At 32.7% G+C, this 25523-nt stretch overlaps 1 protein-coding gene across 2 annotated transcripts; it reads right to left on the bottom strand.

Moving 5' to 3' along the window:
- Positions 1-17872: 17872 nt before the first annotated feature.
- LOC109114849 (zinc transporter 5-like) lies at positions 17873-23707 on the bottom strand. 2 transcript variants are annotated; one of them, XM_019198142.2, is made up of 4 exons: positions 22514-23700; positions 22012-22161; positions 18178-18272; positions 17873-18076 (listed from the first exon to the last, which is right to left on the bottom strand). In XM_019198142.2, the coding sequence occupies exons 1-4, from the start codon at positions 23126-23128 to the stop codon at positions 18073-18075; spliced, it is 864 nt and encodes a 287-aa protein (XP_019053687.1). In that variant the 5' UTR covers positions 23129-23700; the 3' UTR covers positions 17873-18072. The 2 variants fall into 2 exon arrangements, with proteins under 2 accessions (XP_019053687.1, XP_019053686.1); XM_019198141.2 differs by having other exon boundaries at positions 17873-18272; positions 22514-23707.
- Between the last annotated feature and the right edge of the window lie 1816 nt (positions 23708-25523).

The following is a 25523-nucleotide window of genomic DNA, read 5'->3' as shown; positions in this document are numbered from 1 at the left end:
GGTCAGTTAGTTATGGGTGACCTACTCCTAAACTTGATCGGGTTGATTTGGTTAGCCAAACAAGCTACAACTAAACCAAGGGTTCGACTATGATATTGGAAAGATATAATATCTAATTTTTTTTTTGATAAATCAACTGGTATCATAAACGTGGTAGCCAATCAGTTGTTATTTATCAAAATTCATGGGTGGGTTTTGATTGGTCAAAACTCTTCCAGTACCATATCTTTCCCGCATCATAGATTTTCCCTAAACCAAACCAACCTATGAATTCTCCTAATTTCAGCTAAATTAATAGTCTAATCTCTAATAAATAACAATAGTTTAATCTCCAATATTTATTGAAAGATTATAGTGAAAGTACACAATTATTGAAGATAAATTTATAATGAGAATACAATAAAGAACAAATAAAAATACAATAAATATAATAATTAAAAAACTACAATAAATACTGAAAATATATTAAATTAGTCAATAAATAGTGTAACCTCAAATAATAGTTTAATCTCTAATAAATATTAATCAAGAAATTATAACAAAAATACATAATTACTAAATATCAATTCATAACAAAAATACAATAAATACAATAAATTAAATTGAAAAAGTTCAATAGTAGTAGTCTAATCTCCAAAAATTATGGAAAATTATCTATTGAATAACAAAACAAAAATAGATTTATACATAATTATTGAAAATATTTTATCACAAAAAATAAATAATTACTGAAAATAAAAAATATTAAATTTAGTATACATAAATGTATAATAAATATAGATTAAGATTTTAAAACTATTATTTTTTAAATTTATTTTCTAAAATTATTAATTGATATAAGTGAAATTAGTTTACAATATTATTTAGTTATTTAAATTATAAATTTATTTAAAATTTTAAAATATTAACTATTTATTGAATTTAATAATCTATAAAACTATATTTTATACTATTATTACATAATTTCGTTTTTAATTTTCTAAAATATTAAATTATTAATAAATTTGAATGTTATGAAATCTATTATAATTATTTTCTACTTTTAATAAATTTTCTAAATTTATTACATAATTTCATTATTTTAACTATTTAAAATTTAGTTATGTTAAATATTTCGTTATTTAATATATTTAGTTATTTAAATATTTAAATAATATGTAAAATACTTAAATTTTTTCGTTATTTGAATTTCATTTATTTTAAATTTATTACATAATGTTAAATATTTTTTTATATAATTATTTATCTATTTTAATATTTTTTAAGCTATTTAGTTATTGAAATATTTACATAACATTTTATCTTTTTAATGTGAAATTTTTATCATTTGAATAACATTTAAATTGAACAATCCATAAAAATATAATTTATATTGTTAGTACATAATTTCATGATGAATTTTATAAGAATATAAAATTATTTATAATATGAATAGAAAAATGTTATTTAATTATTTAACTATTTTTAATATTTTTTTATTTAAGATATTTAGTTATGTAAATATTTAAATAATAATTTATCTTTTGAATGTTAATTTTTTATTATTTGACTAACATTTTAATTGAATAATTTGTAAAATTACAATTTAAATCGTTAGTATATAATTTCGTTATAATTATCTATCTACACTATATTATAAAGCAATTAGGTCCCACGCCAGCACCCCACTCCTCCAATTCCCCTTTTTCTCTTTTCTCCTTAAACCTCTCTCCTTCTCCAATCCCTAGTGGACCCGAACCGAATGGACCAATTATAACAGTTCTGGTTCTACGATTTTGTCCTGATTAATAATTGGTTCAATTTTGGTTCTTGCCTATCCCAAACCAATTTTTTTATTACACATATGGTTTTCTTAATTTTATTATATTTTTTATGTTTGAAACGATAAATTTGATAGAAAATATTAGTTAAAATGTTTAATTTATTAACATATAAATAATTTAGTATTTTCCTATCATTTTTATATATTAAGGTTATATTAACAAAATTTAAATTTTAAGTTATTATTTAAATTGACATATAATTTTTTGTACAATTGGGTCTATCTGGTCTAGGCACAGACCCAATAGACCTGACTATTAACCGAGACGATTCTGGGTCTATGATTTTGTCACGATTAATAATCAGTTGGGGACTAGGACCATCTAGACCCAACCCATTAACAACCTTAATGGAAACACAACCTTAGCGCTGCCTAGGCTTAGCTTGAGCTGCACCATAGGATATATATATCGAATTTCAATTTAGTAGTCAATCAATTTTCATCTCTCCTCATTAACTTACTATTAACTCTTTCTTGTCTTGCTCATTAACTCCTTTGATTATGTTTCTTCATTAATCATTCCATTAACCTTCTCTCCTCCAATAACTCACTCCAATAATTCTCTCCTCTCAATTACTCCATTAAATTGCTTAAATGTATTTACTCTTTTCATTTTTATTTTTATTTTTTCTTTTCCTTTTTTATTTCACTCTCTCTCCTCTCATCATTAATCTAATAAACCAAAAGCCATTTTATTTCATTCTATCTCCTATACTCATTAATCACATCAGGCCTACAAATTTCAAGGTCGACATGGGCCCAACCTAGCCCATAAACAAATAACAATTTAAAAATTAGTTAATAAAAAAATCATAAATAGTTAAATCACTACAAAATAATGAGAGAGAATTCTAGGAAATAGGTCTCACGGCTTCCATTTATCTATTTTGTGGTTTTCATGAATTTTTATATTTAAAATTGAATAAAAATACTCAAAGTAGCCAATCAATTTTCATCTCTCATTAACTCCTTTTATTATTTCTCCTCATTAATCATTCTATTATCTCTCTTTCCTCCAATAACTCACTCCACTAATTCTCTCTCCTCTCAATTACTCCATTAAATGCTTAAAATGTTACTCTTTTTCCTTTTTCCTTTTTATTTTTTCTCTTTTCTCTTTTCCCTTTTTTTTTATTTTATTCTTTCTCCTCTCCTCATTAATCTAATAAACCAAAAGCAATTTACTTAGGGCCAACCGTTTCAATCTGGCCCCACCCTGGGTCCACATCAGGCCTACAAATTTCAAGGCCGGCATGGGCCCAACTTAGGCCATAAACAAAGAACAGTTTAAGAATTAGTTAATAAAAATATCATACATAGTTAAATCACCAAAAAATAATGAAAGATAGAACTCTAAAACATAGGTCTCATTAACCTATTTTAGCATATTTCTATAGACATCTTCCATTATTAGCCTATTGTATTCCAAAAAGAGAAAATTTTACTCTCACCCAATTTCCATTTTTTTTTTCATATTCAAATTCTATCTAATTGATTAATTGTCAAAAGATTATACTTTAAAACCTAATAATTAAAATTAATAAAAAATTATCAAAGCTAATACAAATATTAAATTTTCTGATTGTCATTTGAATTCAATACAACGTCAAACAGTGGTCTTAGTTGGAGGTATTAAAAGTGGGAAAGTTTGGAACATCCCATCATCATCATCATCTAAGCCTTAATCCCAATTATATTAATTTGGTCCGATATTTTTTTAGAGAAATTGATTTGGTCAGATACATGAGTCCTGATTCACCCTCTAATTATATGGGAAATTTTCGAACAATTAATCCTTTCAAGAAAGAGTATACACTCTTAGAGCAATTTTACTGGACATGAATTCCTCCACTCTCAAAAGAGGTAATGATAGTTATCTCTGCTCTCAATAAAAGATACCGACTTCAATTTAAAGGGGATGGATTGAATATTTATTTATGTTTAATAAAACAAACTTTTGAAAAAAAACCCTACAAACAATACAGGCCGATATATTCAGAATTTTGATCCTTGGTAGAACCCATGCTATTAAAAAAAAAACCCATTCTAATTTGATGTTGATAGGTAAATCTTTACAATTGAATGGATGGAATAGTTCTATATTTGGGTTTTGGCATACTAATGGGAAGCTAGATAAACGTGCTTCCGTGTTTCATGGTACTGTAACTTACCACTTTGGGTCTGTTCGCTTTTCGGTAAGTTATTTATCCAGGTAAATGCAATTATCTGGGTAAGTATAGGGAAATACTTACCTAGATAAGTGTATTTATTTATGTTCTTTTATTTCCAAGTAAAAAAGGAAATGACCATTTTAACTATAAAAATTCATTATTAAAAGGGACATTTTTTTCCCATTCAAGTGTTTGAAACTTTCCTCCCATATGGAAAAATTATTTATCCACCTTGGAAATAGGTATATCCACGAAAATAAACTTTCCCTGGTCCGCACATTAATCTGAAAAAAAAACATGGGATTCTTGGTCAATAGGAACCAAAATCCCATTGACCAACTTTCCCCCTCTCAAAATCCAAAAAAAGAATGCCCCCTTTAAATGAATTAATTATCAAAAATAAAAAAATCAAATGGTACTTGCACATAATTTACCACTTTCTTCATGCGGTCAAATTTCTAATTTGCATGGAATTAAGAAATTGTCTATAGTTTGGTTGATGAGGAATATTACCTTTTAAGGAATTAAGAAATTATCAATTAAGGAATCTTGGAAATTTCTATTAACTTCCTTGAACATTTTGTTCATTGGGTTATGGGTTGAATATGTAAGGAAACCCCATAACTCAATGACGGGTTGAGCACTTCTTAGACTTTGAATGGGCCCGGCCCAAGGGCCCAACCCTGATGTTGTGTGAATTTTTCAAGTTAGATACCCGACTGGCACCCTTATTCAATTTATTAAGCATAAACAAATAGATGGTTCAGTCCCAACTCTCAAATGCCTTCTCCAGTTAGATACTCGACTGTCAGGTAGGACGTTTCTTGGAGTAATAGCAACAGTTTCTGTTTGGTATCAGTGTTCCAGGAAATGTTTTCAGCACCAGTACCCATTACCAAGTGCCACTTTACTGCCACCTCATATCCCTGTTGGCAGCAACGAACTGCAGCTCCAGGAAACATCAAATTCGGTGTTGTTCTAAGCCACACCTTTCCTATTTTTAAGACATGGCTTGGAGTGCCATTTTTTATGGAAAAATGATTTCAAACAAACAGCGTTTCCTGAAGCACCGTTTTTTCCGATATAGCACTGATGTGTCACCGTTTTCTGGAACAACGGCATCAATGCCAAACAGACGCTATATGGACATTCCTTTTAATCAGTATTTCCTAGAAGCCCTTGCTTTTCGAGAAAGTCTCCTGGCTTGCCTCCCAGCTGAATTTACCCTCTGTGAACATATTGAAGGAGATACTTTGGCTCTCATCCATTAATGTCTTTTGATGGAATCAGCTGATCCACCTTGGCGATCAAGTTGGTTCAACAGTTGCTAATTGCAGGATACCTCCTTCAAGCTGTTGCTTCATTCTCAGTGGCTTTTGTAAATTGTAAGTGCAAAGAAGACACAAGATTTAGTATGGCTCAGTGCTTACGTTCATGGATGAACCCCCAGGAAATTTCACTCAATTTTGCTCAATTAACAATCATGTTTGTTTGTGGAAAGTAAAACAGGAAGTAAATTGGTGTGGTCATATGCAAGAGAATGAAGGTAAGAGAAGGTTTATTTGTTTGAGAGTAAGGTACATAAGAGTAAAATTTTATGATCCTCACTTATCAGGAGAGAGAATTGAGGCAGGAAGAAGGTGGTGCAAATCAATTTTGGATATGTAAAATTTACACTGCTAGTGAGCACAAATGAGAAAAAATAAATAAAAATTTTATATCAGAAAAATCTATATATGACACCGGAAAGGATTTGACCAATCAAACTCCCCGTAAATTTTGATGAAAACCCACTTAATTGGTTACCACTTTTATGATGCCCGTTGATTAATTATAAGCTTTTCTGTTACATTTCTTTCTAGTACAACTCTTCTATATCAAATAGAAGTATAAATCATAATTATAAACAAACAGATGCAAAATTGAACTGGGTACAATGTTTTTATCTGGCCCAGATTTGCACCGCCACCAAACGCAACACAGCCTTGTATTTGTATAGATTATGAAAACAGAGATTTTAAGTTAAAAATCCTTGAAGTACTTTTAAATTATAATTCTTGGTAACTCTTGTATTTCTTTAATCATGAAGCCAAGATGGGAGTGGGATCCATGAAATGAAAAGACATTTGCAAGTTGGCTCATGACCCACCATGTACAGTTTTGCAAAATTCCTATTGATAAATTATTCAGATCCTTGCCAATTACATAATTTATTTTTTTTTTTTTGGTTTTAACCACTAAAGAATTCTGAGGTACTAGAACAAAAGGAAGGTTCATATATTTGCCCTAACTGCTTGGAACAAAGTACACTTTGGGCCTAATTGATCACTTGACTAGATGTCTAGATGCATGGATGATGATGGATCCTTGGAAAGGTAAGGTTTTCTCCAACTTGATGTTTCAAATCAAAGTAAGTGCACTTTGTTGTCATTTAGAAAAGTGAGAGACGTCACGAAAGGTTTTTGGTAGGAGGTGTTTTATAAGTTTTGTTGGAAAGCTAGATAGCATTTCAAGAAAAAACAAAGGGAGAACAGTTTGAGCCATTAAAAGGTTCTGTTTAGATACTATATTCTACTCTTGGGAATAAATTTTGAAAAAAATAAAATAAAGAAAAACCTCCAGAGACTAAACACATAAATAATCAATGAAAAAAGCTAGCACTCTCATTAATCTAATATTGATACTTGATGGGAAAAAAGAAAAAAAGAAAAAAACGTGATACCTTGATAGGGGCTGCAAATGAATCAGAATTAATCCAATTCAAATTCAAATACGATTCATTCAAGTTGAATTTGAACATCCATTTAGTCATAATCACCAGATATGAAAATGTGACCCTTTTGATAATCAGATCGAATTCCTATATTGCTTGATCCAAACAATTAAGACCAAGTCCAATAGCGATTAAGTCCACCTCAGAAACTCTCTTCTTCTCTCATTCTTCTTTATTCTATCTCTCTTAAACTTCGCTTCAAGTTCAAATCAGTCCCCCACAACGTCTCACAGCACATCCCCGTCATGTATTAGGAACATCTCTCGATGATATACCAGAAATGATGATGATGTTATCATCGGGAGATGTTCCCAATATACGGCGGGAATGTACTGTGAGACGTTGTGGGGGGCTAATACATTACCTTTTTCCTCCATCTACGTAAACCCTAAACCCTCTGCCCAACGTCCCTGTTTCAAGAAGAGTGGTTCGTTGCCCATGCGGTTAAGTTCAATACAGGCATCCCTTTGTCACCGCCCATTGCTCAGTTTGATCTCTGTCCATTGACTGTATTTCACCACCGTTCATTGTTCGCCGCTCAACTGTACTTACCAGCAACCCAGCTTCCCAAACCAAGAGTTCCTTCCCATTCGAATGACCTCCATTTCTCCTCTCTCTTAGAGTGTTAATCAGTACAAATACAAATTTGTAGAGTGCAAAATCTTATATTTTATATTATTTTGTATGTATTTATATTATGCATATTTGCATTTGTACTCCTTCTAAATTGAACCTTAGACTCAGTTTGAAAGGAGTATAAACACAAATATGTATAGTGTAAAACCTTATATTTTGTATGTATTTACACTGTATATATTTGTATTTATAATCCTTTCAAAAATAAAAAATAAAGACCCACTGTTATAAACATTTCTCGTCTTGTACCGGTTTATGGGCTTCTCTTGTATAAAAATCCCTTAGCATCTCTTGTTCCTTTTCAATGTGGGATTCGCTTTCAACTTTACTCAAACGTGAATTCCAACAACTTTAATTTTGGGTTGATACATGTTAATACAAGATAAAATATCACAATTCAAGCAAAGATAGAAACCAAATTCACTCTATACATTTTTGTTGACTTCTTTGGTATGATGGTTCGACGACTGTTTAGGTAATAGTTGAGACTTGACCATTGGACATTGTACACTCCTAATTTTTTGAATATGGTATATTTATAAGTTGGGCGGGAATAGGACCATAGCCTATTATTCTTAAATATGGCTAAAATATAGATTTCTCACAATCATATAAACATTTTCTAAAGTCTCATTTTAATGAAAAAAATTTTGAAAAAATTATGCTACTACCTCCCTAGGTGTGTAAACCGGGCCGTGGTGCACGTGGCCTAGCACGATTTTGAGTCAACTTGACATGACGGACTACAAGCTGTTGGGTACGGCATGATCGTATTGATCATGTCGAACCTATGGTTTAAGGTCCATGGGCCAGTACATCACAGCACGACCGAGCATGCCGTGCCGCCTGTGGCTCGCATGCCGGAATGACCTATATATATAATAATTATATAATATATTAATATATATAATAATAATTATATAATATTTTAATATATATAATTTTATTATATTATTACATACATAAACAAGTGTATACATCAAAATTCATATAAAATAAAATTTTAAGATCTTTTTTTATTTTTAATTTATATTAAACTTTTCATTTTCTTTTTAATTTTTAAAAACCATGGCTTGACCCGGCCTAGGCTGCCTGGCCCAAGGCTCAATCTACAGCACGGCACAGGCCCGTGCGGGTTCAGGAAGGGAACATTGACATTTTGAATTATGTAGAAAGATGCCTAGATGAGTAGTAAGTAGGCCTATGATACCCGAAAATCTGCAGTTCAATCTGATTATATAATCAGGTTGGATTCAAATTTTGTAATTTACATTTGATTAATAATCGGATCCAATTTGGATTTAACTCCATCTGAATCCACTTATATTATAATATTTATTGATTTTAATATATAAATTTTATATAATTATATTTAAAATTATAAAAAAAAAATATTTTTATATATGTTATATGAATTTATATATACAATAAATTCAAAGTATTAATTTGCATTAATTTATTATATATAAAAACTGAAAAGTAATTAACTTTTGAATTTTTTGTAATTTAAAAATTAAATTAGAGTTGGATTAAATCTGAATCTGATCTAAGTTCATTATGATTCAAATTTGATATGAGATCATCATCAAATCTGATCAAATTTGGGTGCAAGTTTTCAATAATCAGATCAAATTCAAATTTTTCCAAATCCAATCCAATTACAACCTTAGTGGTAAAGACAATTTCCTAAATTACAAGTCTCCATTACTAAGACAAAGATGAAAAGGAGATAACTACAAGTTTTTTTTCAAAACTATGGCGAGGTTTTTGTTAAAGTAAAAAAGCTCAAAAGAGGATTTTGCAGGGACCCGTGCAACGCACCAGCTATGTTAAGTGAAAGCTAAACAATAGAAACACAGTATACAATTGTTTTATATTTTAACTTTTTAAATCATTAATTATTTATATTTTATACACTACTTTTAATATTTTTTACAATATAAAAATAACAGTAGTTAATTTCAACTAGGGTTGTTCATCAAACCGATGAAACCAACCAACCCAACCCAACTCAACTTGAATTGGTTGGTTTTCTAATATTTCTTATTGGCTTTGGTTCAGCAATTCCCCAACACGACCAAGTTGGGTCAATTTCGGTTTGGCCATTTGTAAATCAACCAAAACCAAACTGACCCAACCATAGATATATATTAATATTTTATATTTTAAATATAATTTTTTAATACATAAAAGTGAAAAAAATCTCATATTTCTTAGTCTAAAATATTTTATATCGTAAATTTCTTTTTTGAATTTATATTTTTAATAATACCATAGTAATTTTTTGAATTTAAATTTAATTTTTAAGTTTACATTTTTTTGAACTGACCAACCAAACCGATACAACCCGAGTTGGCGGGTTTTCACTAATGGTAAGTTAGTTTTGGCTGACCAACTCTCCAATTGGCAACATCACGAAACCAAACTGAATCGACCCGTGAAAACTCTTAATTTCAGCTAAATTAATAGTCTAATCACTAACAAATAACAATAGTTTAATCTACGATAACATTTGAAACTGCTTAGTGAAAATACACAATTATAGAAAATAAATTTATAATGAAAATACAATAAATAACTAATTAATAAAAATATAATAATTACAATAATTGCAAAAATACAATAAATACTAAAAATATATTAAATTAGTAATAAATAGTGTAATATCAAATAAAAGTTTAATCTATAACAAATATTAATCAATAAATTAGAACAAAAATACATAATTACTAAAAGTAAATTTATTACAAAAATACAATAATACAATAAGTACAATAAATTGAATTTAAAAAGTTAAAAAAAGTAGTTTAATCTCCAATAATTATTGAAATAACTATGTTTAAAAGAAAAAACAAAATATATTTATACGTAACTATTGAAAATATATTTATCACAAAACTATAATAAATAATTACGGAAAATACAATAAATATTAATTATATATATATAAATATATAATAAATGTAGATTAAGAGATAAAAATTTTTATTAACAAATATTAATTGATTTGAAAGTTATTTTCTAGAATTATTAATTGTTACAAGTGAAATTAGTTATTTATGACATTATTTAGTTATTCAAACGATATCATTATTTAAATTTTAAAATTATTAATTAATTGTTTAATTTAATAATCCATAAAATTATAATTTATAATATTATTACATAATTTTGTTAATGATTTTGTAAAATATTAAATTATTATTAATTTGAATTATATGAAATTAATTACAATTATTTTCTACTTTTGGGGAAATTTTTTAATTTATTACATAATTTTGTTATTTTAAATTTAGTTATTTTAAATATTTTGTTATTCAGAATATTTGGTTATTTAAATATTTAAATAATATGTAAAATATTTAAAACTTTTTGTTATTTTAATTTTATTTATTTTAAAGTTATTACATAATATTAAATATTTTGTTATATAATTGTTTAAATTATATTTTACTTCTTCATGTTAAATTTTTATTACTTGAATAACATTTAAAGTAAATAATCCATAAAATTATAATTTAAATTGTTAGTACATAATTTCGTGATGAATTTTGTAAAAACATAAAATTATTAATTTATATGAATATTATTAAATCTATTATAATTGTTTTTTGTGTTTTTAACAAATATTTTAAAGTTATTATGTAATTTCATTATAATATTTAAGTAATTCTTAAAAATTTTAATTCAAACTTTTTTAAATAGATATAGATAAAAAGTGGGGGAGTGGATAAGTAGGAATTAGAGATAATTTAGGAAATAAATAGGAATTAAAGAAAATTTAGGAGAACATGGACGACAGTAGTTCCACTAGGCTAGACATTACAAAAGCAAATCCCTCTTTCTTTATCTATTGGTTGTTAAAGAAAATTTAACTTATGTTTTCTTATTGGTTTAATGGGCAATTACATGGAATTGAAAAAATAAAAAATTCAAAAAAAAAGGAAATTAAGAAAGAGGGTTTAGAGCAAAGAGAAACATGATGATGTGGACCACCTTGCTTTACCGAATCGAAAACAATTTTTTTGAAAAATGACCAAACCGGTCAATTTGATTATCCACATTTTTTTTCGGTTTGGTTTTTCAATTTCTATCAGTTTTCTCGGATTTTTGGTTTTTCATGAGCACGGAGCACTACACTGTGTGAGCACCTTGTATTCGGCTCAATCATATTTTTCCCTTTTTTAATTACTTTGGATCCTATCTCAAAGCTCTATTAAAACATACTTTCAGATAGACCGATGCATAAGTGAATGATAATCCTATTTGAGTTTTTATTTTCTTTGTTTCAAGAATATTTTCACCATATTTTTTATCTCATATGCACATGCGTTTGTGCGTGTCCCTCTCAAGTAACACATGGCAATACTAGGTTGAGACACAAGCTCTGTAGCTTGGCTGAAAGGTTCTACCTAACCTGGCCTAACTAAGAGCACCCACTGGCACCGCAAGTTATTTATCTAAGTAAATGCAGTTATCTTGGTAAGTTTTTCCTAGGAAACATTTGTCCAAATAAGTGCATTTATTCATGTTCTTTTATTTCTCATGTAAATAAGGTAATGACCATTTTAGCTATAAAAATCCATTATTAAAAGGGGCACTTTTGTCCCATTCAAGTATTGGCAACTTTCCCCCTAAGTGGAAAAGTTATTTATCCACCTAGGAGATGGATATTAAGTGATACCCAGGAAAATAAACTTTCCCTGATCCCCACATAAATCTGAAAAAAAGAACATGAAATTCTTGGTTAATGGGAACCAAAATCCTATTGACCAACTTTTCCCCCTCTCAAAATCTGAAAAAAGAACACCCCTAAGTGGCACGCATCAATACTATATATATAAAGCAAGGTGGTCCATCAGATGGCCTCTCCTTGCTCCAAACCCCCCATATTGTTCTCTCTCGTTCCCCTTTCCCACAACTCCTGAATTGTTGAGTCATCAATCTCCCTCATTCCACCTCACACTTCGTTATGGAAAGCTGTATATCAGGTAATTGACATGAATCCCAATTTTTGGATGAACGTATATAGGAATAGAGTTTTCGATAACGTGGGTAGCTAGGATTCTAAGAGGTTATAGGATTTTTCTCTTTTTTCCATTCCAGCACCATCTTTCTCTCTGTTCTTTGATTAATTCCAACCGTTTACCTTATACTTTGGGTAGTTAAATTAATTTGTGAAACCAGACTTGTTTCAATAATTATGATATTATTGAATATTATTCAGTACATATCAACATCTAAACTATACTTTTCTGTAATTTTGGTAAATTAGAATTTTAATTACTAAAAATTACTTGTTGAAAAGTAGATTTTAATAATTTGATTTCAGAAATTTTTAAAAATGAATTATTGAAGTCAATAATTACTTAAAATATTAATAAATAAAAATTATTAGTAAATTTTTATTAGAAAATTTATTTCAATAAATATAAATTTATTTTTTTACATTTTCCGTAACTTTGATATTATCAGTAATTTTTATCAGGCCGAGGTCATTGACTTAGTGGACTCGGTCTTATGTTGGTTAAGGTCTTCGGCTTTGTGGCCTTGGTCTTATGCTGGCCGAGGTGCTTTCAAGCTCTCAACATTGTCGAGGAGCTCAGTGGCACCTAGTCTTGGAGAGCTTCATGCTCTTTGATTGGGCTAGCTGTGGTCCTCGGTTAGCTTTGCTCCGGCTACAAGTTGGGAGGGTGCACGAAGTTCAATGGTCGTCCTCTTGCCATAATGTGGCGGGGATGCTGTTCCCATGGTTCTAGTCGGGGGCTTGTTATGGCCTCAACCGTTTGTAGTCGATCGGGTCTTTCGTGTGGTTGTCACGTTGCGATTGTTGGTCAACGCGGAGTTCGGCCACTAGAGTTCAGCCAAGTTATTTGCGGGCACTTGATCGTTTGTGCTTGAAGAAAATTCTTTATTTATTGAATTTGTATAGCCTAGTCGTCGTTAGTGCTCAACACCGATTGTCGTGTGTACATCTTAGTCTTGACACTTTGGCTCCTGTGCCTAGTTTCCCCTTTTAAGGTTCATCCCACCTAAGATGACGATGATGACCCCAACCGTGGGAGCTCAGGCTAGGGGCTCGTCGGTGCAGTTCAGTTCTTCTCTGGGTTTATGCTCTTGCCCACAAAGGTATCTGCGTCAGACGAAGTCTTCTTGGTGGTGGCGAAGGTCTTGGCAACTTTCTGTGTTGTGGCCATGGTATCGGTGGAAATTGCAATACTTGTCTCGATTTCTCTTGTTTCCTTGGGTTTTCATCTTCTCTGTCCACTTGACGAAGTTGTGGTCGCGAATTTGCATCAATATGTCGGCCCGTGGAGCGTTGAGTGGAGTGAAGTTATGATATGTTCAATGGCAAGGTCCCCAATCTGCGATTAGGTCAGTGATCTTGCCTCTTGGCATCTCGGTCCGATCTTTAGCCATCGTGGCCTCAGCACTTTCGGTTATGCTGGCCTTCATTCTCCCTACGTAGTGCTTGGACTTCTTCGACATCCATATACTTTTGTAGGTTTTTCATGAGCATGGTCAGGTTGGGTGAAGGGTTCTTTTGCAAAAAGAAGTTGAACATCGAGAAACACAACCCACTCATGATGGTGATCACGACCACCAACTAGTCTAAAGTTCGGACTTGGAGGGCCTCAGCATTGAACTTCGCCAAGTATTCCCTCAAGGTTTCTCCTTTCTTCTGTCGTACTTGCATGAGGCTGGCCAATGTCTTCAAGTGCCTTTGGTTGGTAGTGAACTATGCCAGGAACTGTGTCTCCAGCTGTTCTCAGGAAGATATGGACCGGATGGAAGGGAAGCATACCAGGATCTAGTGACTCCGTGGAGGGTGGCGACAAAGGCCTTGCACATGAGGCCCTCGAAGGAGCTGTGTAGCATCATAATCGCCTTGAACCCTTCAATATAGTCATTTGGGTCCGAGGCCCCATCATACTTCTCAAACTGAGGAGGTCGTCATCTGGCTGGAAGAAGCTCGTCGACGATTTCTTGGACGAAGACGGGCTCTTTTGTAGGCTACTGACTGTGACATTGCTCTATTGGTTGGGCCACCATAGGAGCCGTACTGCGATCCGTTTGGTTGTGTTCAAGCTTGGCCAATCATTTTCATAGGTTCCTGATTTTGGCGTCCCTTTCCACTGGAACCACATTGATGGACTTCTCTTCTTTTGGAGCCGCTTGCCAATCTTGGACTAATCTGGATTCGGCTATCAAGATTGGAAGTTGTTGCATGCACTAGCCAAGTCGTTCTCACACTAGAACCCTTGTGTCAGAGCGATGTGATTTATTGCAGGTGTCACGCACATGAGGCCGAGTTGGGGGGTCAGACCTCCAAGATGGCTGTGGACACTTGTGGTCAGACTGGGCCCCGTGCCAACCTATGTGGCACCTTTTGGAATCCTCGATGCGAGGATCGATCGTGGCAAGCACCTGCGCGGCAAGGCAACTAACTGGCTTAGGTTGCGTGCGCTAGTGCGCTAGTTTCCCATCGTCTCCATCATGATGAGGATACGGTCAACTTTCTACTGTATGGTGAGGAACTGTGTGGGGTCGACCATTGTCTGATGATGGGGCTCTCGAGGAGAAGAGCTGCGAAGTGGGAAGGATCCCCTAGATGGGGAATGGGCTTCAAATTGGTTGGATGTATTCTTAGGCATGGTTGTTTTTAGTGCACGGAGAGGGGTTTGGGAAATGACTTTTTGTTTGTTTCCCACAGACGGCACCAATCTGATGCTACCTGATTCGAGATGTTTCGATCCGAGGACACAATCAAATAGTCTTGCCAATTGGACGAAGCCAAGGTGGAAGGACAAAGCCGTGCACCGAGATCTACAACCAAGAGAAAGGTTAAAGGCCCAAGGAATTGTTCCCCAGGTAGGTACTCCGACGGTCAAGTCAGTTGGGTAGAGAAAGATGTGGTCGGGCCGAGCAGGTTGAGATAATGCTAGTCCAGGCCAAGAAGATAGTACAGAGAGGTATTTAAAGAATGTTCTTCCAAAAAGTCCCTTACCTAGAGGAGGGAATACCTATTTATAGTTGGGTGTCCATGTCCCAGATGGATAGTGCTTTCGGGGTTGTTAGGATGAGGGCGTCCGCCGAGGTCTTCGAGAGGTTTCCTCTTCCCTAGTGGAGTCCGCTTCCTTGTCTATACATGACACTCCTTCTTAGTCAAGCCCTACCATTACGCGTGGTATCGACGTGGCTTGAGAGAGGGGACAACCACAAAGATTGCTAGATGGCATCCTTGGCCAACCCAACCATCACCCAAACATGACTGATGCATAAGTGATATTTGAGTTTTTTCACCATATTTTTTATCTCATATGCACGTGTTTGTGCTAGGGTTGTTCACAAACAATGTCAAACCGACCAAACCGGCTCGACCCAACCCAATTTGGTCAGTTTTTCATCACCATAGGTCGGATTTGGGTTGTGAAGAGGAATAAACCGATAATTCAGTTCGATTTAGGTTTTCATGTGTGAAAACCAAAACCGAAGTGAACTGAACCGAGTTAGTTAGCTTCTGATTTCCTAGTCTTTCCCTAACTAGGTAATCCCTATCCTGTAGCCGAACCATTCAGCCCATCACAAGCCCATTGGTCTTTTGAGTATCTATGAATGCCAAATGGCAAATGCAGCCTTAATCATGGTGTGTAATGAGTCAAAAATCAAACTTGAATTGAATCTTCTAGTTTTGGTATGCATTGGACCAAGTCGCATTGAATCCAATGATAAACCAATCAATTAAACCGGTAAACCGACCCTTCATGTTTGGGTCGATTTTACTTAATGGCAGATCAGTTTTGGTTTGCTCTTTAAGTAACCTGACCAGGTCAGATCAATTGAAAAGAAAAATCTATTAAACCAGCCCAACCCGACCCATGAACAGCTCTAATTTGCACGTATCCCTCAAGTAACACAAGGCAACACTAGGTTGATACACAAGCTATCTAGCTTGGCTGAAAGGTTTCTACCTAACCTGACCTAATTAAGTGCACCCACTGCACTGTAAATTTACCTAACAATAGTTGAAACTTGGAGGTTTAATGGGCATTAGGATAGACACCATTTTTTTTCTGGTTTTTTTTTTTTGGCAAATAAGATCATAAGATATGGGAATGAATTGATTACCACATCAGGTCACATGAAACTAGAGGCTCAGGTTACAAGGGTATAGAGCACCTAAGGTCCCCACCCTTTCATGTCATGGGAGATAAGATCATAAAGAGAGATCCAAGGTCATTAAGTGACACGCATTTATCCTATATATAAAACAAGGTGGTCCATCAGACGGCCTCTCCTTTCTCCAAACCCCCCATACTCCCATTCCCCTTTCCCACAACTCCTGAACTGTCGAGTCATCAGGTATAATCCCATTTTTTGGATGAATGAATGTATCTAGGAATAGAGTTTCCGAGAACGTGATTACTGAGTAGCTAGGATTTTAAGAGGTTTTAGGATTTTTCTCTTTTTTTTTTCATTCCAGCACCATCTTTCTCTCTGTTCTTTGATTAATTCCAACCGTTTACCTTATACTTTGGGTAGTTAAATTAATTTGTGAAACCAGATCAGTTTCAATAATTATTGATATTATTGAATATTATTCAGTAAATATTAATACCTAAACTATATTTTTCTGTAATTTTGCTAAATTGGAATTTTAATTACTAAAAATTACATGTTGAAAAGTAGATTTTAGTAATTTGATTTCAGAAATTTTTGAAAATGAATTATTGAAATCAATAATTACTTAAAATATTAATAAATAAAAATTTAATAATTAAAATTATCAGTATTTCAATAAATACAAATTTATTTTTTACATTTTCCATAACTGATATTATCAGTAATTTTTTAGCAATAATTAGTTATTTATTTTTTTAAGTAATTTTAGTCAATTTATTAATATTTAATGATATTAGTAGATAATAACTAAAATTCTTTGATAGTTTTCAATGGAAAACTAATTTTAATAAGTATAAATTTATTTTTTACATTTTTAGTAATTTTGATATTTACCACAATTTTTGAGCAATAATTAGTAATTTTGGTAATTTAATTAATAAAAATTACTGACTATGGCAATTTAATTTAGTGAAACTTAAATTATAAGACTTTTAATTATTCAAATTAATAATTGAAAATTTTGTTATTTGGGTTAGCCAGGTTAGCCAAACCTACACCTTATTTGGGTTAAATAATCAAAATTCTAACGTGACGATACACCCTAATAAGCTTGACCCTAACCTGATCATGTAGGGGTGAGTCAAGTCCCATTGGCATTCCTATGCGAAATTAGTCGCTCTCACTAGGGTTTCAATTTGGATTGTTGTTAAAACAATTAAGCATAACTTAAAAATATAATACTTGAATTGGCTTAGATTGATTTAGATCAATTAAAAATGTCATAAAGGCCCTTTCTACTTCAATTTTGCGTTATAAAGACCGTGCCACATGGGTTCCCACTAGTATTATATATAATACAGAAGAAATAATCTATATATTTTAAAATAGTAACATGAATTAATGGAAGTAGTATAGTTATATATTGGGTTGAAAGGAACAATCAAGCCCAATAGGCCAGGATAGACATACAAGCAGCCCCAAAAAGAAGTGAGATGTTAGCAATTATCTGAAGCCTTCCATTGCTTTGCATCTTGGGGTCCATGAAATCAGCTGCAAGCAAATCAACAAGAGCCATATAAATCAGGATCCCAGATGATGCAGAGTCAAAGACCCCTTCAACACTGAGAGAGGTTGAGCTATTTGCATCATACACATTTGTTATTCCTATACCCACAGCGATCCCAACTGGGGTGGTGAGAGAGAAAAAGACTGCCATAATTGCCACCGCACTACTCTTGATTCTCGCCTGCAGACAGCATTTGCAAAAAAAGAATGTTTCTTTATCTTATAACTGCAATTCAAAATTAATACTAAATTATTTAGCCTTCAGCTTCATCACTGATGTAAACAACATAACCACTTGCCCCTTTTTTCTCTTCTATTGTCAACTAGTAAGCTGGTCTATTTCTTTAATAGTATAAAAATATACAATTAGAGATGCTTGTTTCAGAATATATATATATATATATATATATATATATTAACCGTCATATCAATAATAATAGAAAGAGAATGAATGAACCAGTGGTAGTTGAGCCAAACAACTTCTTTTACAAGTAATCTAAGGGCTCATTTCATAGGCTGTCTGCCTGTTTCAACTCTCAATTTAAGAAGCTGAGTGTTTTTCACTTTTTTGTGATTGGGGCATGGTTTTCAAAATCGGACCGGACCGGACCAGATGGTCGGATCGGAAAAAGGGGAATCGGTCAAGTGATCGATTCCGATTTTTCTCAAAACTAGATTTTTGCTAAAAACGTTGATTTGGTCAGTAAATCGCTGATCTGGACAGCTGAATCGTTCAACGATTTTGACTGTTTTTTATTTTTTTTTGTCAGAATGGGTCGTCCATTCGGTTCGAACAGTCGAACCGTTCAACCCAGGAACCGGACCCCTGACCAGTTCGTTGTCTGAATCGGTTTTAAAAACCTTGGATTGGGGTATATAGTCCATTGTACACGTCTTGTTTTTAACAAATTTAGAGTTAGCATATGGAAAGAGTCAAGCAATTGATTTTGTTATTAAGAGCCTATTTGGGAGGGCTTCTGCATTGATTGAGCTGTTTCGGAGAAGCTAAGTGAGATAGTTTCATCAGAATGTCCATTTTGCGGCTTCTAAAAGCTTAGATTGGGGTATATATATGTATGTATGTTTGTATATCAGACAATACAATACATATTAGTTTTTGGGAAATATATATCGATATAGGGCAGGGCTGGAAATTTAGGAGTGCAACTTGGGTGAGTTGGGTTTGATAGGTTTTAGATTTTACCAAAATTTGAATGGACCCAGCTCAAAACCCGAATCTGACATAGTGTAAAATATTAATTTAGGTCAACCCGAATTGTACCCCTAGCCAGAATGGCCAATTTTTTATGCCATTCCATCATGCTATACCAACAAAATTGGCCAACAGGGCCTAGACTCCCTCCATTCTTCAAATATATTATCTATATATTAAAGGAAGGTGGTAGTTAGGCTGAAGCCTCCTATTCAAACACGTGGCACTTTAATTTTCATAAAACAATATTTTAAAAGTGGTTAATTAATTATATTTTTCAAATAAAATTTAAAATTCAAATTACTCTTTCAAAATATTTAAATTAATAAATGCATCCTCAACCGAAGAAGAAGCATATAATAAGACCCATTAAAACTACCACAAATAGATGGTTCAAAATTTCTAATATAGAATATTTAAAAAAAATGAAATAATAATTCAGATCATGGGTCCGTACTTAGGACGGGGTCATGCATAGTTTCTAAACAATGGAATCTCTCTCACTAGAAAAGTGACCTGTAAACTTTCTAATCCCACCAGAAAACATTTCCCAAATGTTTCTTTATACTCTTTATCCCATGCTCTGTTGATAGGTTTCTTTCTACTTGTAGTTATCATATTTGACTAAGATAAAAGATCAAACACTAGGCTTTATTTTGTTTACTCTATTGAAAATTGTTTTCATTCCTAGATCATCCCATTCATACCTCACCCATCATGGTTTCAACGTCCATCAGAAATAATTAGAAGCAACGATATTCAATTCTTCTTTGATATTCCTTTCTTGCTTGCTAAAGGGACCATGGAGAGGTAAAATTGGAAACTGAAAAAATTTCAGCCACATTTAATATACGTCATATGCAAATTGATCTCCACAGATTGCTAATGGAGGAGTAGGTATTTGTTCAATGGCATCACCTAATAAGGGAGGTTTCAGTCCTTTCTGAAAAGATAGGAAGGATTTTAATATTTGTATGAAAAAGTTCAAGAAAACCACATAAAATTGAAAAAAAAAAAAATCATAGACTTTGGGCTATGTGAGTGAACCGTGACGATACAACCCTCCTTATATTGGCATATCTTATGACCCCAGGTCCTACTACTTGATGACGGATGACCCTGGACTCTCACAAGCTACTACAACCCTTTGTTAAGAAGCAACAAAGAAACCCTTATAACAAGATTTAATTACATAGCAATCATATCACACATATGTTCTGAATTTTGACTTCCAGAATTTTCTCTTGTTAATGTCTGTGTCAAAAAATTTTTATTTTGATAAATTATCAAAATCTTTATTTTTTTAGTATTAATAATAATTGTATTATATTGGTTTTCTAAGAGAAACTTCACATAAACCATCAAAGCATATGGTTCTTATGTGTATATACTACCTTGTTTATAGCCATCTACAACTTAGAGTTAAGTCTTATTGATGTATTTTATTTTGGGATTTCTTTGACTCCCTAATGTATTTATGTTGTATCTTAATTTTTCCAACATACCCATGCATAAAGCATAACATAATACATCTCTTAAAACTGATTTTCAGATTGCTTTGTGTATACAATGCTTTTTTGAAGTAAAAAAAAAAAAACCGAAAATTAAGCAAAGCTACAAAAAAGGTGGTTGAGGTGAACAATTTAAGTGATTGAATAACCACCTCTGACTCCATAGTTTTTCAAACCAAACATTGCTTTATGGCTTTCTTATGTCTTGAAGATTAAAATTCACCAAAGCTAAGAAGTGGCCAAAGGATATCCCTCCAAACAGTGTTGAAGAAGCCGACACTGAATTTCCCTTTCTCACCAAACGTGCATGATTGGCTTCTTCATGCTTTGGCATTTATTTAAAAACGTCAAAGAAGCAACTGCATAAGCCTCCAAAACAGGTCCCAGAGCCCCTGTGCTATTCTATTAAGTATTAACATAATCGTAGGCTACTGCCCCACTTGTCCCTCCATGCATATATGCACCAGAACCACTGTCTTTTCAAAGTAGAAATTATGGGGAAGGGCTGACCCAATCCAGTCCGTGTTTTCCCACTTGAATTGACACGTGGCATACATCGAAGTAGGGAAGATGGGTTTTCTAACAGGATCGTGCTCACAGGGGATCAGGTGTCAAGTAAACCCTGCTCCATGCATGCATGTATCCCCAAAAAGTTTCAAACTCATCTACTAACATAGTTTTGAGTTATTAACTAACTACTGGAACCATATTTCTCACACTGAAAGAGATGCCTAAAAGGCTAAAAGGAAAAGCTTTAAACCGTAAAGAGGACCCTGCAGATGAAACCATGTGCTAGTGTGTCCTTTTTCATCTTCAGTCAGTTGCTTTGAAAAAGCTTTCACTGTAATGGTTTTTGTTTTTAGCTGAGCAGAATGATTGAGGATTTAAGAACAGTTACAAGGAACTAAACTGTCCTTTTTCATCTTCAGTTAGTTCTATTGTTAGATTTTTATAGTTTTTTACCCAAGATGTTTGTCTTCCATATACTTTACTTTTTGGAAAGGAACTAAACCAAGTTGTTACAGTGTTCAAGAATGATTCTGTGCAACTGATGTAACAGCTTAATTATAAGATAAGATACTTTCCCAACTCCCCCATAGGAAGGAACTGGTGGTTCTGAAGAAGAGTTAAAAGGATACATTGAAACTGATCAGAGAAGATCAACAGAATAAAGTAAGTGCTATTAGAATTGATACCTGAGTGATACAACCACCAAGTCCTATTCCCTCAAAAAACTGATGGAAGGACAAAGCAGCAATAAGAGGCTTTATTGTAGAAGAGCTTTCAGAAGTGCCCAATGAAATCCCAATAATCACAGAGTGTACCACGATCCCCAACTCCAAAACCTGTTACCACAACTATTGATCTATCAATAATGAAGCTCTTTAGGATAAAATTCAAAACCACTGGAACAAGAACTCAAGGATGAAAAAGAAAAAGTAGGAGGAGCTCTGAAATCTGAATCTATTATATTCAAGAAAAAGAGGGAACCATTTAAATCTGAATAGAAATACTGAAAAATATAACAAAGAAGAAAATAGAGCAAGAATACTGAAAATTATTCACTGCAAACCATGATTTATGAAGAAAAAAATATAGAAACAATACCAACAATTAAAAACCCAGATAAAACACAGGATTTTCCAACAACCCATTGGAATGAAATAGGAATAAAATCACGAGAGAAAAGAAGAATACCTGTGATATGATACGATGCCGGAGAAGATCTGAAGAAGTTGAATTCGACCCATGTGCATGACCATGTGTGGCATGTGTATGAACATGAACATGATCCACAGGCTCACCAGCTCTCTCCACATCTCCATTCAGTGGCTGAGCCTTACTGAAGTTTGATCTCTTATAGTAACCAGTGACCAAAGTGTCCACCATCAACGTCCCAATTCCAGACATCATTGCAATGAACCCTGTGAAGGGAAAATTCTGCCATGCCTTCCCTTTGAGGCATGGTGATGTTAATTTCTCAAACGCATTGGGTAGTATATGTATGAACCCAGTTGCTAGGATCACACCTGCTGCAAAGGCCTTGATGATAAAGAAAATATCATTCTCAGGATGTAAAGCTGGGATTGCCTTCCCTAAGACTGGAATACAGACCCCAATTGCACCTGAAATTAGAATTGAAGCAATACCAGCTACTTTATATTTAATGGTCTCCCCTGTGCCACGGTTATTTTCTTTGGCATCACATGTACACTCTCCAGATACCGAGGAAGGAAGAAGAACAAGGAAGAGGAGGAGGAGCAGAGTTGAGATTTTCAAGAAGTTGAATGAACAAGTTGGAAGCCTACTCATGGTGACAACCAGAATGGGTATTGAAGAAGGTGAAGAGTTGAATCAAATACTGCGAAGGTGCATGATGAAACGCAAAGGGCTTTGCTGTTATATAAGCAAAGGAACGAGGAAGGTAAAAAATAGAATAGGAATATAGTTGTTTGAATTCAGTTGTCAACAGAAAAAGGTGGAAATTAGCGTTGGGTTAAGTGAGTGAATATTAAGATAATAAAAGAATTTAAACTGAGACGAAGATTATTAAATGCTTGTGGACTGGACACAAAATGACGATGTTGTCATACAAGCAATTGAAAATAGAGTATTTAGGATTTCAGTGCATAGGTTTTCATTATATTAACTGGCAAAGTCAACTCCGTAATTGTCCTTGTAGTGATAAATTGATAATATGTTATTGATTTATTGCATTACTGGCGCTCTATTTTATAAATATCGTTGGAATAGGCCTTATTATCCAGATAGAGTGTTGGCCTTGTGGGTTTCTCCCTGTAAGGAAAAGCATTCATCAATCAACCCAGATTGATTTATCAGATGCCACAGGATAATCCCTTGGATTTACTTCAAAAACACAGGTCGAACAGTTTGCATAACCCAGTTTTCTCTGGTAAGAGGAACGGGTTGAGGGTATTCTCAGCTCAGTGGGCATTGACGCATGGAGCATTTTCTTTTTATTTTCAACCTTTTATTTTTCTTCCTCCTTTCTTGAGTTAAGTACACTGCAACCCAATGTAGAATTCTGAATGACAGCCTCCATGGTCAGGATTCATCCCCCGTACAGTGTACAGTGGGGATAGAAAATTCTGACCTGGACTGATCAGTCATTCTCCCTTCTTTCTTTCTTTCCTCTTAGGCCCCATTCGTTTACATGTAAATATAAATGGGAAAGTTGGTCAATGAGTAGTTTTTTCCCATTAACCAACTTTCCTACGTTCTTTTTGCATTAAGTAATGGGCCCCTTTACCCATTTTAATAGTTACTTTTTGTGAATAAAAATATCATTTTATTAGTGTACTTACCCAAGTAAGTTGCATTGTTACGAACAAGGCCTTATATGTTTATAGATGACCCATAGCTTCTGATGACTTTATAGCACTAAACCTAAATAAATCAATTTATCAATGAATGTTGACCATATCATTAAACCTCTTTCCTACCAACAAAGAAAAAAAAAAAAACAAGGTAACCTTCCCTTCCTATGGTTAAAATAAAGTCATTAGTTACAACAATAAATACAAAAAACCTTGCCTTGGAAACCTTGTAAGAAAGTTCTGTCAACATTTATATTTTCTTATAATACACATTAAATCTGAATGTCCTCAAAATCAAACAAGAAAAAATAGAATGCATTGAATTCAAAAAAAGTTTAAAAGAAAATACAATTTTCATAGAATACTTAATATACCAATAATTAATTTGGATTCTAGATATGATAGGTTCTTAAAGTAAAAATATGTATTTTTATATTAATATAAATCTATACTATACACGGTGGATGTTTGCCTTGGGTTTCATGTAGGTCATAAAAATTAAATATCCAAATACCATATGTCATATATGGTTAACACTTACTCGTACATATGTACATAGCACATGCTCTTACACTAGTATTAATAATATATACATATATGTGCAAGATATGTATAATTACATACAAACACTCATACAATTCCATATAAAACATGACAACAAGTGTTTTTCAAAAATATACTAGTACGTGCTTTGCATGTGACAATTTTTTATAATAATTATAATGATAGTAAATAAGATGCTTTCAAAATTTTTTACAATTATTTTTTATATTTTTTATGTATAAAAATTATTCTTTGTTGTCACACTTAATATGATGAATATATGATATTAAAGAAATGTTCAAATATTTTTTATAATTTTTTTGTATTTTTTACTTTTGTGTATTTTCATCGTTTTTTAATTTTTATTATTGCTTAACTGTGACATCAAGAGTTGACACATTTTAACCCAAAAGATTGAATTATTGATTGACCACCAAATAGGAAAACAATTCCATTTTTTGGGTTGATTTTTAATTTGTATTTTGTTCTATCATCAATAAAGACAATTATTAATGGTTAATTAATATAGGATTGAACAAAAGAATGAAAGTTAATATTCTAAACATAATACTTAATAAGAGTGAATTGAATGAGGAGAAATGTAATAATTCAAATTATATTATGTTCCCTTACAATTAAAGAGGGACCAATTTCAAAAATAGGGGTATTCTAATCAAGAATAGGATTCAATGAATGTATGAGAGTTAATACCTTAAATATAAGACTTAATGATGGTGATTTGAATGAGAAGAAAAGTAATTGTTCAAAATTTTGAATTACACCTTACAATTAAAAAATGACCAAATTCAAAAATTGGGACATTTTGT

This window comes from Nelumbo nucifera, chromosome 7, assembly GCF_055504915.1.
Source record: "Nelumbo nucifera cultivar China Antique chromosome 7, China Antique-T2T, whole genome shotgun sequence".
Taxonomy (NCBI): Eukaryota; Viridiplantae; Streptophyta; class Magnoliopsida; order Proteales; family Nelumbonaceae; genus Nelumbo; species Nelumbo nucifera.
The sequence above is the reverse complement of the archived record's forward strand: the minus strand, read 5'-3'. Positions and strand labels throughout refer to the sequence as shown.

Bases quoted from the DNA above. Each gene is read 5' to 3' on its own strand.
- LOC109114849 (XM_019198141.2), bottom strand. From the start codon at position 23,128: ATGAGTAGGCTTCCAACTTGTTCATTCAACTTCTTGAAAATCTCAACT. The intron at 22,162-22,513 runs GTATTCTTCTTT...TTGTGGTAACAG, and splicing joins GGCATCGTATCATATCACAG to GTTTTGGAGTTGGGGATCGT. The intron at 18,273-22,011 runs GTATCAATTCTA...TGCTGTCTGCAG, and splicing joins TTGGTGGTTGTATCACTCAG to GCGAGAATCAAGAGTAGTGC.